Source organism: Gymnoscopelus microlampas, assembly GCF_963454915.1.
Source record: "Gymnoscopelus microlampas genome assembly, chromosome: 8".
In the NCBI taxonomy this organism is placed as follows: Eukaryota; Metazoa; Chordata; class Actinopteri; order Myctophiformes; family Myctophidae; genus Gymnoscopelus; species Gymnoscopelus microlampas.
The window spans coordinates 12,559,441-12,572,400 of record NC_139945.1 but is presented as its reverse complement, the minus strand read 5'-3'; the positions used below and the strand labels follow the sequence as shown (position 1 = coordinate 12,572,400).

The window sequence follows — 12,960 nt, the reverse complement described above, 5'->3', positions numbered from 1 at the left end:
CTGTCTGTCTGTCTGTCTGTCTGTCTGTCTGTCTGTCTCTGGCCTGGAAGGTTGTCTAGTCTTAACTGCTTTCACTAACCTGCTAAAACTAAAGCGTCAGTCTAACTTCCATCCGACCTGCTAAGACACACCCTGCCTGGCTCGCTCTGATTGGCCAGTCTACTTGTTGCCTTGACAACAAAGATAACGGAGTGGAGGCAGTGTAGCGAGTGCATGCTTAGACCGCTTTGGTATTTCATTTCCTTTGGCTGCTAGCGTGCATCCTTGCTGTTGGAACTTAACCACTTGAACCTCTATTCTTAGATAAATTGACTTGAGTTACAACTGTACTTGGATCACTTTTTCCTCCATCTACACCAAATCTCTTCGTCAAAAATAGCCGATCTACAAGCTTGCAAGGCATTGTTGTGAGCTTATGTAGATCTGGTATTTTTTAGCTAATGTTCATCCCAGAATATGGATGCTGGGGTTCAAGTGGTTAAGAAAACAAATAGACAGCTAATGGCACTTCACTCAACTCTCTAAAGTCTAAACCGTGCCAAAGTGTTGGTCGTTTGATCCCAGTTAATTTCACCTCTTTGCTGTCTGAGGCGTGTCTTCATGGGAATAGGCTATGGACAGGTGAGAATATAGACACTTGATTCAAAGTTTTTTCAGTCCTTAGGAGAGACAGAGACCAATAAAGTAGGGACCCCACACTACATTATACAGCATTGTGTTTCATACTAAACTTTTTATTTTATTTAGAAAGGCTTCCATGCAACTTGATAAGAGACTGTCCCTTTTTATTTAGGTATTTAGGAGGGTATAAACGATGCTTCCTTGTTCATACTTATAGCTTATTTGCACCGAAAATAGCCTATCTACAAGCTCACAATGCATAGAGTGCCCAGTCTTCCCGCATAAGGTGTACAGTCTTCCAGAAGACTTGGTATCTATATGGAAATAGAAGCCCCCCCACCCCCTGGATTCTTTGGATCATGACCCAACTCCCCATATGTGTCACCCCATTTTCACCTAGATTTTTCACAATTTTCTTCAAAACACATATTTCTAATACTGCTACAGACTGAGTCCAAAACTCACAAATCGCTACACATAATCTCTTGAGTTATGCGATAAAATCCTGTGTGTGTGTGTGTGTGTGTGTGTGTGTGTGTGTGTGTGTGTGTGTGTGTGTGTGTGTGTGTGTGTGTGTGTGTGTGTGTGTGTGTGTGTGTGTGTGTGTGCATTTCCAATGATTTGATACAAAACTGTTCACAGTGACTAAGCTGTGGAGCTCAGGGCTGTGCTCAAGTACACTTTGCCTGCAACAGGAATTTAAGCTGCAACCTTTCTGCTACCTTCTGACCTTCTGGTTCCCTAAAAGCCCAAATCCCAGGTGTGTGTTTTATTCACTGCCTGTTAGTTATGACTACAACCAACTAGGGGTGTGCCGATACACTAATTTCACAATACGATACGATACACGATATTGGGCTCACGATATCGATACGATACGATATGTGGCACTTTTTTATTATGAAAATATATGGGGGGAGGGAAAGCAAATGCAAGCAAATACTTCTGTATATATGTATATATATATGTATATATATATATATATATATATATATATATATATATATATATATATATTTATTGTTATTTGTTACGCCAAAATGATACATATCGTCACGAAAACGTATCGCGATATATAGCGGGACGATATATCAGCACACCCACCAACTGTAATCATAATAATAATAATAATAAAGAGTCACAAACAGAAGGACAGAACCAGAAGTGTTTATTCCCTCCTTCAGAACACTTGACAGGAAGCAGAATGTCTACATTAAATACAGTGCTGTACTGTTTTGGTTCTTTTCGACGACAGTAACTAAGCCAAACCGTGCTGTGCTGTGAAACGTACTTTCAAAGGTTCTGTTTTGTTTTTTTCTCCAATCGCAATGGTTCAGTTTTCAGATAAAAGGTTCTCAGAACCTAATTTGGGCCGTGCTCAGGAGGTTCAGTACTAACCCCCTGAGTACTGGGGAACCAGAACTGAGAACTTTCAACACTCAAAAATATCAGATCTACAAGCTCAAAACTCGTCACGTCGTGACGCGTTTAGAGCTTTTTTTCCCTCTTTTGTATGACGTACTCCCCCTTCATGGGTGGTTGTAGTTATAATGGAAACGTAAACCAAAAGAGCTCATCACAGAACTTCAGGGGTTCTTGAAAGGTTCTGGTTCTGGAAGGTTCTAGGGTTAACCCTTCATAGTCGAAAAGAGCCATGTTTATGTCAACTTTATCCTTTCAACCCAGTGGTTCTCAACCAGTGGTCCGGGGACCACCAGTGGTCCTTGGGGAGGTACCAGGGGGTCCCCAGAGAAATTAGTCAACAAAGCATCACAATCCTTTTAACCACTTAGCTTTGGCTATTCAAAAATAGCAGATCTACAAGCTCATGGCGAAGCACAGAGTGCCGCGCTATGAGCTTGTAGATCTGCTATTTTTGAATAACATTGAAAATGTGTGCATATCTTTGAATATATATATATTTTTTAAAGCCAACATTTTTAACTCAAATCTTTGCTTCTGGGGGTCCCTGGCACAAAACATTTTCAGATGGGGGTCCGTGGCCAAATGTATATCAATTTAGGGGTCCTTGGCATGAAAAAGGTTGAAAACCACTGCTTTAACCCCTAGCTGACAAACATTATCAAAAGCGAGGAAAGGAGAGGAGGAAGGGAAAAGGGAGAGGATATTTCAGTCATTAATCATAACAGTGAGTCAGTGCGTTGCTTGCTCAGGGTCACTTTGGCAGGGCAGATGGCTGTTATTGGGGCAGACAACCCCGTGCGTTTGACAACCGTTTCACTCTCAAACTCCCAACATGTAGAGCTGAATCACACCTTTTTTTAACGGATCAATATCGGCTGATCAATCCCCAATCCATTAATTTATACGTACAGTACGTGTCCCTGTCCCACTTTATTCACACTACTTTTTGACTTAAAGCAAACATTGAGCAACGTGAGCTAATGTTGTGAGGTGCTGCTCGTCACGTCCACACAGTGACAGAACAGCACAGCAGAGCGGGTATGATGGATAAATACCATAATTATTACAAAAGGTGGGCAGCAGCACTACATGACACGGCGGATAAGGTTGTTTTTGTCAGGCTCAAGGAAGTTCTCCACCAGAGTCTCTGTTACTCGGACGAGTTCCTCCTGTAGGCTGGAGATGTCACTGCAACACACAAAACAACAACAGTATAATACAGTATAGTATAGTACAGGGGTGGGCAACTTTGTAGATGGTGAGGGCCACTAAATGTCCACACTCACTCTGGGGGGCCACATTCTTTAATGTTAATAGTTCACCATTTCAGATATGTTTAGATTACTTTTTCTTGGTGATTTCTAAAGTGCAAAAGAAAATAATTCTGTTTTTATTAACATAACAAGACTGCAAGGACTTTTTTTGGATGTGCCTTAGACAAAGTGTTTTGACTGTACTTTTGTTTTACATTTCTGCCTAATAAAAATATTCAATCAATCAATCACACAAAAACGCTTGAAATCACAAACCGCACACGGAAGGGGACCTCCAACCCTGGCGGCGTTTAGTGCCTGGCTCTCCTACCTTTGTCCCGGTGCTGCGCAGTATTCTGTGTAGTATTTGATCTTGGGTTCCGTGCCGCTCGTCCTCAGCGTGGCCACGATGCCGTTCTGCAGGGTGAAGGTGATCATCTGACTGCTCTTACTCACTGGGAGAACCTTGAGAAAACACAACAGCACCATGACTCCCTGAAAAAACCTTCACAACCACACAGAACCATCACACAGAAGAACGTTCACAAACACAACTCCAGTTGTGTAAAGTAACTAAGTACATTTACTCAAGTACTGTACTTAAGTACAATTTTGAGGTATTTCTACTTTACTTGAGTATTTCTAATTTTCAATACTTTTACTTCTACTCTGCTACACCTCAGAGGCAGATATTGTACTTTTACTCCACTACAATTATTATTTTAGTTAGTAGTTACTTTGTAGATTTTGATTATTATTACAAAACATACATTAAACCCTCGGCCATTTGAAAATAGCCGATGTAACTGTCCCAGATGGAGACACAGTGGTTTCAGTTATAATTATAAATATGTTTGTTTATAAAAAAAATCATGTACACACTGGGTTAAAAAGATTCATTTAATTATGACTAAATAGTACTAAAGGTTACAATAAATATATTAAAAAGGTTTATATAGTACAAGATTTAAGGTAAAAACGCTGTGCCCATTGCTTGGAGGGTTTATGGTAAATTGGGCAGAGTCACATGGTCAGAGTGAAGCTTGTCAATCAAGTCAGATGCAAGCAGAGCTGACACAGAGAGGTCACATCTATGAGAAACTCCAGAGAGAGAGAGATAATACTGCTACAGTTCTGCACAAGGTTCAAGAGGCGCACACAGTAATGTTTATTGCATTTTATGCCTTTCTTTGTGATCTGTGTATCTGATGTGTGTTATCAAAATGTGCAAATGTAAACTTTGTTTGAAAGACTTCATTGTAAGATGTCAATAATTGGATGCACCTGTGTGGACTGACTAATCAGAGGACTCTGGTTCATAATGATTATGGATTCAACTGAACAAATGTATGTTTTATTTCTTTGTAGTTTTCACGGTGTCTTGTATGGTGTCTGTATGGAGGAGTTTGGAGAGTTATGATGGAATAAATACCAGAAAAAGACATCTGTATGATGCGTGGACATTTGTTGAACCTGGGGCAGCTACAGCCGATCTACAAGCTCACAATGCATTGCGATGCGACGCATTGTGAGCTTTTAGATCTGCTATTTTCAAAAGACGTTTATACATTTCATACATTTGAAAACTTGTGAAAAGGGGCCTTCAGCATAATGAGTACTTTCTACTTTTGGTACTTTAAGTACATTTTGATACCAATACCATTTGAGTACTTTTTCCACCACTGCATAACTCCATTGACTGTGTGAGAGGCTTCCGTCATGCAAGTTTTCACTGTGTCTTACCGAGCGCTGGTCTGGTTGGCTGCTGTCGTATCCTGTAGTAACATCTCTGACATGGCTGATACTGTAGCCAGCACAGCTCTGCGGATACGAGCCCTGCTCATTGTAGTTACGGATGCGGCTGAAGATGGATTTAACTTTGGTAGGGTCATGGCATCCCACGTACGACGTCCTGGAGATATGGTAACCATACCTGAAAACATTAAAACACAGTTTTAAACCTGAGGCCAGTGACGTCTTTATTTCAATACACTTCTTATCTGTCCCCATGACTAAGTAAAAATACTAAGTATTTCAGGTTTTGTCATGACGCGGCTGTTGTGTACATGTGTTGCCACAGTTAAGTTACTTTTGCTGAATGTACACATAAAACTGTATATGTTTAGGAATCAAGCGCTCTGACAGAATTTGTTTGCCATGAGACCTACAGAGCTGAGGTTCTTTAATATTGTCTCAACAAAATGACAGTCAAGGACGTTGTAGTAACACTGAACGAAGCATTTGAGAGCAAATACTCAGTTCCCGAACTTTGCCACGTTTACTGCAACGTTTGTCATACATACTTAATAGTTGTATTACATTATATGTAAATAAAACAAAGGAAGAAATCAAGCTGCTTTACTGTACGTTGGTAGGACTGGATCTTTTTTGGTACACATTGTAGTGTTTATTATATTGATAGAAAATGTCGTTTTTATTAATTAGTACTAGTAGATGTAGTGTTTATTATCCTAGTAGAAGATGTAGATTGTATTATGCGAGTATAGAATTTTATGAAGTTTTTAGGTTGGTACTGTAGATGATGATGATGACAGAACGTTTTGTCCCATGGCTGGGAGGGCAAGCGTCACATATCCCACAATCCAGTAGATGGCGGTATAACGCTGCTAAAAAGTATTGCTACAACAAAGGGTTCATGCATTAAATAATACACAGGTCTCCCAGTATAGACATAATGAATTATGTCAATCTTGTTTTCTATTATGTTGGTAGATGTTGAGGTGTTGGTTCTTACGTTTGGTAGATGTTGTGCAGCTGTTGAGACAGACTGAGGTTGTTCTTGTGGAGGTAGGCGGACATCTCAGCAACGACCACAGCTGCACTGACGCCATCTTTATCAGGAACTATATCACCACACAGAAAACCTGCACACACACATGCAAAATATATATTCAATGCCGTTTATGATTGTTGACATGAAAGGTCAAAACCCTAGTCATGAACTGTGACCTTCAACACAAACATTAAACCGTCAATTTCAAATGAAAGTACTACTAACCACACAAAAACAAGACTAGCGTCTAAAAGCCCAGCTAGCATCCACTAAGGTCTGTGTGCTTCCTTAAAGCCAGCTTGCAGAAAATAGACGATCTACAAGCTCAACAGGTCTGTGTGCTTCCTTAAAGCCAGCTTGCAGAAAATAGACGATCTGCAAGCTCAACAGCGTTGAGCTTGTAGATCTGCTATTTTTGGCAGAGTGTGGTCATTTACTCATAGCTGACTTGCCTCCCACAATGTTCAAATGCCTCCGTCATACAGTCTGGAGCCAGGGAAGCTCTGAAAATGATCAAGCGATAAAGCGGATGTGACGCCTCCTCCCCACTCCCGTTTTGTCTTTACAGTTGCGCAAATTACATTTTTTTTAATGTAAAGATATTTTAAGATATATTTTCGTGAATGGAAAGAAACTACTCAAGAGAGTGCGGATAATCGTTCCACTGTAGGCGAGACTACACCACAGCTAACTGCAAAGTAACTCTTCAATAATTTCTACTATTGTGTCACTGACCAATGGACTCCTCGAAGGCGAAGAGGACGTGTTTCCCGGTCTTGGCCAGCTCATGCATTCTCTTTCCGATCCATTTGAACCCGGGCAGAGTTTCCTGTTCACAGACAATGTGATGACACACTTCGTCACCGTCAGTGACTTTGTTCAAGGACACTACAGCTGGGGAAAAAGTACTCACATTTTTTACTTATCAATACTGCAATGTAGAAATACTCTGATTAAAAGTCTGGAATTCAAAATTTACTTGCGTAAAAGTACAAAAGTATTGGTATCAAAATGTAAGTGCCAAAAGTAGAAAGTACTATACTCATTAAGTTTTCAAATGTATAAATTGTATAAAAATCTTTATAAAATAGCAATGCGTCGCATTGTGAGCTTGTAGATCATCTTTTTTCAAACGGCCGAAATGTATGGGGCTGAAGTGGTTAATGTATGTTTTGTAATAATAATCAAAATCTACAAAGTAACTAGTAACTAAAGTTTTCAAATAATTGTAGTGGAGTAAAAGTACAATATTTGCCTCTGGAATGTAGTGGAGTAGAAGTAAAAGTACTGAAAACTGGAAATACTCCAGTAAAGTAAAAAAAATACCTCAAAACTGTACTTAAGTACAGTACTTGAGTCTTGAGTACATGTACTTAACTGTAAGTTAAATGACTACTAAAGCTGGAAGAGCAATGTATCTCTGTACCTCCACCAAGTGTGGCTATTTCATTTTATAGTTTGTGAAGTCTTCATAATTGCCTAAAAATGTAAACGTCACTTTAGAAAAAACTATTTTTCCTTCACTCAATGTGGATGCAGTGTGGCACTTTTGTCACCAGGTGTCACTACTTACTTACAAACCTTGACTGCTACTACTATGTCCTTGAATTATAAGTGCATTGTACAGTATGGTGCATGGAACAAAGTGTGTGTTTCATTTGAGCTTGTTGGCGATGTTGTCACGCATCTCAAGTTGCCAAATTTGCAGATAAAAATGTTCACACTTTTAAATATAATATTTCGGCATTCAACATGTTGTCAAGCCTCTGTTTTGTTCCTATAAATGTCTAATGTATTCCTCTCTTTGATTGATTGATTGAATTTTTTATTAGGCAAAAAATGTAAAACAACACATTTACATTTAAAATACTTTGTCTAACAGGTCCGTGCGGACTTGTTTCCAATGAGGGCCTTGGTATTCAATTCATAGACAATAGACTCTACACTATGACTCTACACTATGCTACTCACTATGCTACTCTAATCTACTCTATTGTAGATAGAGTCCGAATAAATCTACAGTTGTATAAAAAAAAGAATGGGAGATCCAGGCACTCGAGGTTAAAAGAGGGAACAGCCTTTATTTAATACAACCCCAACATGTTTCTTCATCAGGGCTAAATGAAGACCGCTTCAGGTCGAAACATGTTGGCATTGTGATGTTAATCTTCTGTACCTACTGTAACTTCTATGCCCTATATCTGTAACCTTTACTGCTGTGCCGTCTCTGGCGCCGCGGGATCAATAAAGGCATCTTATCGGTCAGGCTCTAGAAACAACAACTCTACATTGTTCCATACTAACTCTACTCTGTCGTACACCATCTCATCATCCAAGGTACCTCGAAGTGGAAGCCCTCTATGCGAGCGAAGGCCTGCAGTATTTTGGAGGAGACGGTGGTGGCCATCATGTAGACGTCCTGGGTGTCACTGGGGTCTGGGTGTCTCTCCTTCCAGTTGAACAGCATCCACCAGCCCAGTAGAGCCGCTAACTCGTTACCGGTAAACACCTTCCAAACACACCTAAAACACAAACATTGATTAAAGCAAAAATAGAATCTCACGACTGAAAAATGTTTGTATGACCAAGTGCTAATGTGCGATTTGTAAAACAGTTTGAAGTGACACTAGTGCTGATTGCTAAAAAAAACAACACAATATGTAAAATGATGATGTCGCTGGGTTGCAATGGACAAGGAAGAGTATTCAACATGCATCCACGTGTAACATAACAGGTTGCAATCATGTTTATATATGGGATGAATTAACATTAGTTTGAATGAATTTTAAAAAGGTGAAAATAGTATATCTACACTGATCATTTGTAAGTGAACTGATATGATAGTGCTGACTTCAAAACCAGAGCACTCTCTGAACTTGGGATTCTCAGAGCAATCTCAGATCGTATTTCCGAACACACCCTTAATGCATCAGTACAATCAATTATATCCTGTTACATACTGTTACATCTGAACATGAGTAGTACGTGAAATACGCTGTGTACAGAACAGATTCTGTAAATGCTCTACTGTCAGTGTAATAGAGTTATAACTAATATTTTATATTTATTTGATGGTGTCTTGAGAACTTACACAATGAACTAATTTGTTGAACTCTTTTGTTTAGTTTAAGATTATCTGTCCAATTTGTCTCTGTTGACAGTGGGATTTTGTGACAACCACACATTAGTATTGCAATATATACAACTATGCAACATGTTATGAATTATTCTTAACTATATCAGTAGTTTGTGCAGTCATTTCCAAATACAGAGCAATATTCTTATCTTTACCCTAAAAGACTATACCTGGCGTCCATATTTTGGGGATGTCAATTTGTACATTACGCTCAAAATGTTTCAAAAATAGCACAAAAAAAAATGATCTACAGTACAAGATCACGATGCATCACAGCGTGTTGTGGGCTTGTAGATTGGTGTACCTTGGGAACAAAATGTTTGCAAACCACTGCTGTATAAAACACTTTGTGACGTGAACCCTGGCTCAGTTAGTGCCTTGCACTACGCACTGAGCTCCACAGGGAATGGAACACCTAACCCCAGGGAGAGTTGGGGTCCTCTGAGCTACAGAGGACCGTTGTGCCTTTGAGCAATGACAGCTGTTACCCGTTTGATTGTTCAGCGACAGCCAGGCGGTCCGCATCGGGATCTGTTGCCAAGACGACCCTGGCTTTCTCTTTCTCTGCCAGCCGAAGAGAGAGTTCCTGAAAAACACGATACAACGTCATGACGTAAACACTAACCTATCAATACAGACAAACTGATCTAGAATCAGCAGTATAACTGTCATACACACTTTCATAATGTAAACACCTACCTTTCAATACAGACAAACTGATCTAGAATCAGCAGTATAACTGTCATACACACTTTCATAATGTAGACACCTACCTTTCAATACAGACAAACTGATCTAGAATCAGCAGTATAACTGTCATACACACTTTCATAATGTAAACACCTACCTGTCAATACAGACAAACTGATCTAGAATCAGCAGTATAACTGTCATACACACTTTCATAATGTAAACACCTACCTGTCAATACAGACACACTGATATGGGATCAGCAGTATTGCCATGCACACTAACTTGCTCTGAAAGACGCGTCAACACTTTACACCTGCAACGTGACTACAGCCATTAAAACAATGGGTGCATTTCTTGACACAAGCCTTTGACGCTGTCTGTGTGTCAGGGCCTTCAGCCTTGGTGCACACTAGAGGAATTTAGTAATCATAAGTGATATTGAAGGTTAGAGGAGTGAGTTTGTAACTGAAAGGTTCCCGGTTATATTACCCGGACAGGCAGAAAAACATCTGGGTGGGGAAGTGAATGGCCCCACCACTTATCCCTCCCTCAACACGCAGTGTCCTTGTGTGTGTGTGTGTGTGTGTGTGTGTGTGTGTGTGTGTGTGTGTGTGTGTGTGTGTGTGTGTGTGTGTGTGTGTGTGTGTGTGTGTGTGTGTGTGTGTGTGTGTGTGTGTGTGTGTGTGTGTGTGTGTGTGTGTGTGTGTGTGTGTGTGTGTGTGAAGCAAGGCGCTGAAGAAAAAGCGAATTTGTTCTCGCTGAACCTCCCCATGGTGAATAAATTAAACAGAAGTAGTAGTAAACATAAAAAGCAACACCTCATACAAATACAGCATGATTAAAAGAACATACAAATCTATACAAATTAAACACAAAAGTTAAAATGCATTCAATGATCAAACTGAGCTAAAAGCAATGGAGAAGAGGTGAGTAGTAGTAGTACTAGTAGTAGTACTAGTAGTAGTAGTACTAGTAGTAGTTACCAGAACAGACTCTCCTTCCTCTGGGTTGGGACAGCTGACAGAAGAGAAGTGGGGGTCTGGGTCTCTTTGTTCAGGCACAGCGATGGGAGGAGGAAATCCAAACACACCGAACGCCTGCTGAACGTACGGGTGTCCGACACCATGGAAAGACGAATGGACGAATCTCAGAGGAGATTTGCTGTTCAGGTCGCTGTATGACACAAACAAGATATACATACTCATGTTTCAAATTATATAATATTGGCCAAACGCTATATATGGTCATATGTATTGAAAAACAGTTTTGAACCCGGGAAGAATATTTTTTGGCACCATTTCTGTCTACTCGCTTTGAGCTGGGCTGTGGACAGTTCAATTCAAACGTGAATTTTTCATCGATTGACTATTTCAGCATGCTAACTTTCCCAGGACGAGAAAGGCTGTAGTTTCCATTAGCTAGGAATCCCCATCGATCATGTCACTGATAGGCGGGTTTCTGAACTGTCCACATCCCACCTCTCAGATGCAGAGTGAGAAATGGTAACAATGAGCATCAGTGAGGACCAGCAGTTATATGAAGATAAGGTGGAAAATGGGTGAAGTGTTCCTTTAACCCATTCAATCCAGGAACGCATCTGTGTCATTTTAGATTTCTTTTGGCTATTCAAAAATAGCAGATCGAGCTTGAGCGCTATGAGCTTGTAGATCTGCTATTTTTGAAAATCTTGAAAATCTGTGCAAATCTTTGAATATATATATATTTTAAAGCGAACATCTGTAACTCAAATATTTGCTTCTGGGGGTCCCTGCAACAAAATATTCTGAGATGGGGGCCAAATACATATCTAAAAATGTTTTCTAAATCCTAACAGTATGTTGCTATATCAGTGGTGCTCCATCTTTTTCATGTCAAGGACCCCCAAAATTATATGTATTTGGCCGCGGACCCCCAACTCAAAATATTTTGTTCCAGGGACCCCCAGAAACAAATAATAGAGTTAAACATTTTCGCTTTAAAAAATATATATATATTCAAAGATTTGTGACAATTTTCACGATAAAAAAAAATAGCAGATCTACAAGCTTTCCCGGCCTGAATGGATTAAATTGATTGATTGAATTGATTGATTGACTGACTGACTGACACCAACTCGGGACTCCTGAATCGCTGCCCTCCACACCCTCCTGTCTAGCATCAGGGTCTTGAGCTAACAACACGCAGAGCTTGAGACCCTCATTCTTGACAGGAGGGTGGGGAGGGCAGCGATTCAGGAGTTGGTGTCGGCTAGTCTGCACTCTCGCATCGTATCGATTGATTGACTGATTAATGAATACACAATGCTGCTCTATCTTGGTGCAATCACTGATTTTAATTAATTCCTGTAAACGCAAATTAGAGAATAAATAAATATTACACCCATACCCACACTAAAATGTAGTTACTATGGGCAGGGTTTGGATGACAATATAGCCTTTGCAAAAATAATACAAAAATAATATATATATTAAATATATATATATATATATATCCTAAAAAAATATCCTAAAAAAAATTGAATATTCGATTATTCTGACCCATCCCTAAAATGAAGTGCTGGTGAACCTGTGAAAGCAGAGCGTCTTCAGGTCCTCCATGTAGGAGCTGGTGACCTCCTCCAGGGGGTCTCTGCTCAGGGAGGAGGTGTCAGCCAGCTCCTCCTTCCAGCAGGAGTCACTCCACGGCTCCAGGCTCTCCTCGATGCACCTCAGGATCTCCTTGTCATGAGGGCTGGAGATCTGAGCACCGTTACACCAGTACACCTGCACGGGGAACCAAGGCATTATGGGTAGTGTGTAACGAACGTGTTCTCACAGATGGGGGTGCGCGGCCAAATACATATCATTTTGGGAGATCCTTGTCATGAGCACACATATATATTAAGCGACATACGTTTTTTTCAAGACATTTGTAGAATGGCCAGAAGCAATAAGATTTGAGTTACAAATGTTCACTTTTTAAAAAAAATATATGTATATAATGTATATAAGATTTGCACAAATGTTCAAGATTTTTCATAAATAGCACATCTACAAACT

The 12,960-nt window shown here is 40.0% G+C and overlaps 1 protein-coding gene across 1 annotated transcript in view; it reads right to left on the bottom strand.

Annotated features, from left to right (window-relative positions):
* Positions 1-2,957: 2,957 nt before the first annotated feature.
* Positions 2,958-12,960, bottom strand: part of pgm2l1 (phosphoglucomutase 2-like 1) — a 31,241-nt gene continuing 21,238 nt past the window's right edge. The window contains exons 6-14 of the mRNA XM_084064088.1: positions 12,488-12,684; positions 10,906-11,095; positions 9,718-9,815; positions 8,435-8,615; positions 6,829-6,922; positions 6,055-6,184; positions 5,043-5,232; positions 3,631-3,764; positions 2,958-3,234 (exon numbers count right to left, since the gene is read on the bottom strand). Of these exons, the coding sequence (XP_083920214.1) occupies positions 3,132-3,234; positions 3,631-3,764; positions 5,043-5,232; positions 6,055-6,184; positions 6,829-6,922; positions 8,435-8,615; positions 9,718-9,815; positions 10,906-11,095; positions 12,488-12,684 (1,317 nt within the window). The 3' untranslated portion in view covers positions 2,958-3,131. The remainder of the gene's footprint in view (positions 3,235-3,630; positions 3,765-5,042; positions 5,233-6,054; positions 6,185-6,828; positions 6,923-8,434; positions 8,616-9,717; positions 9,816-10,905; positions 11,096-12,487; positions 12,685-12,960) is intronic.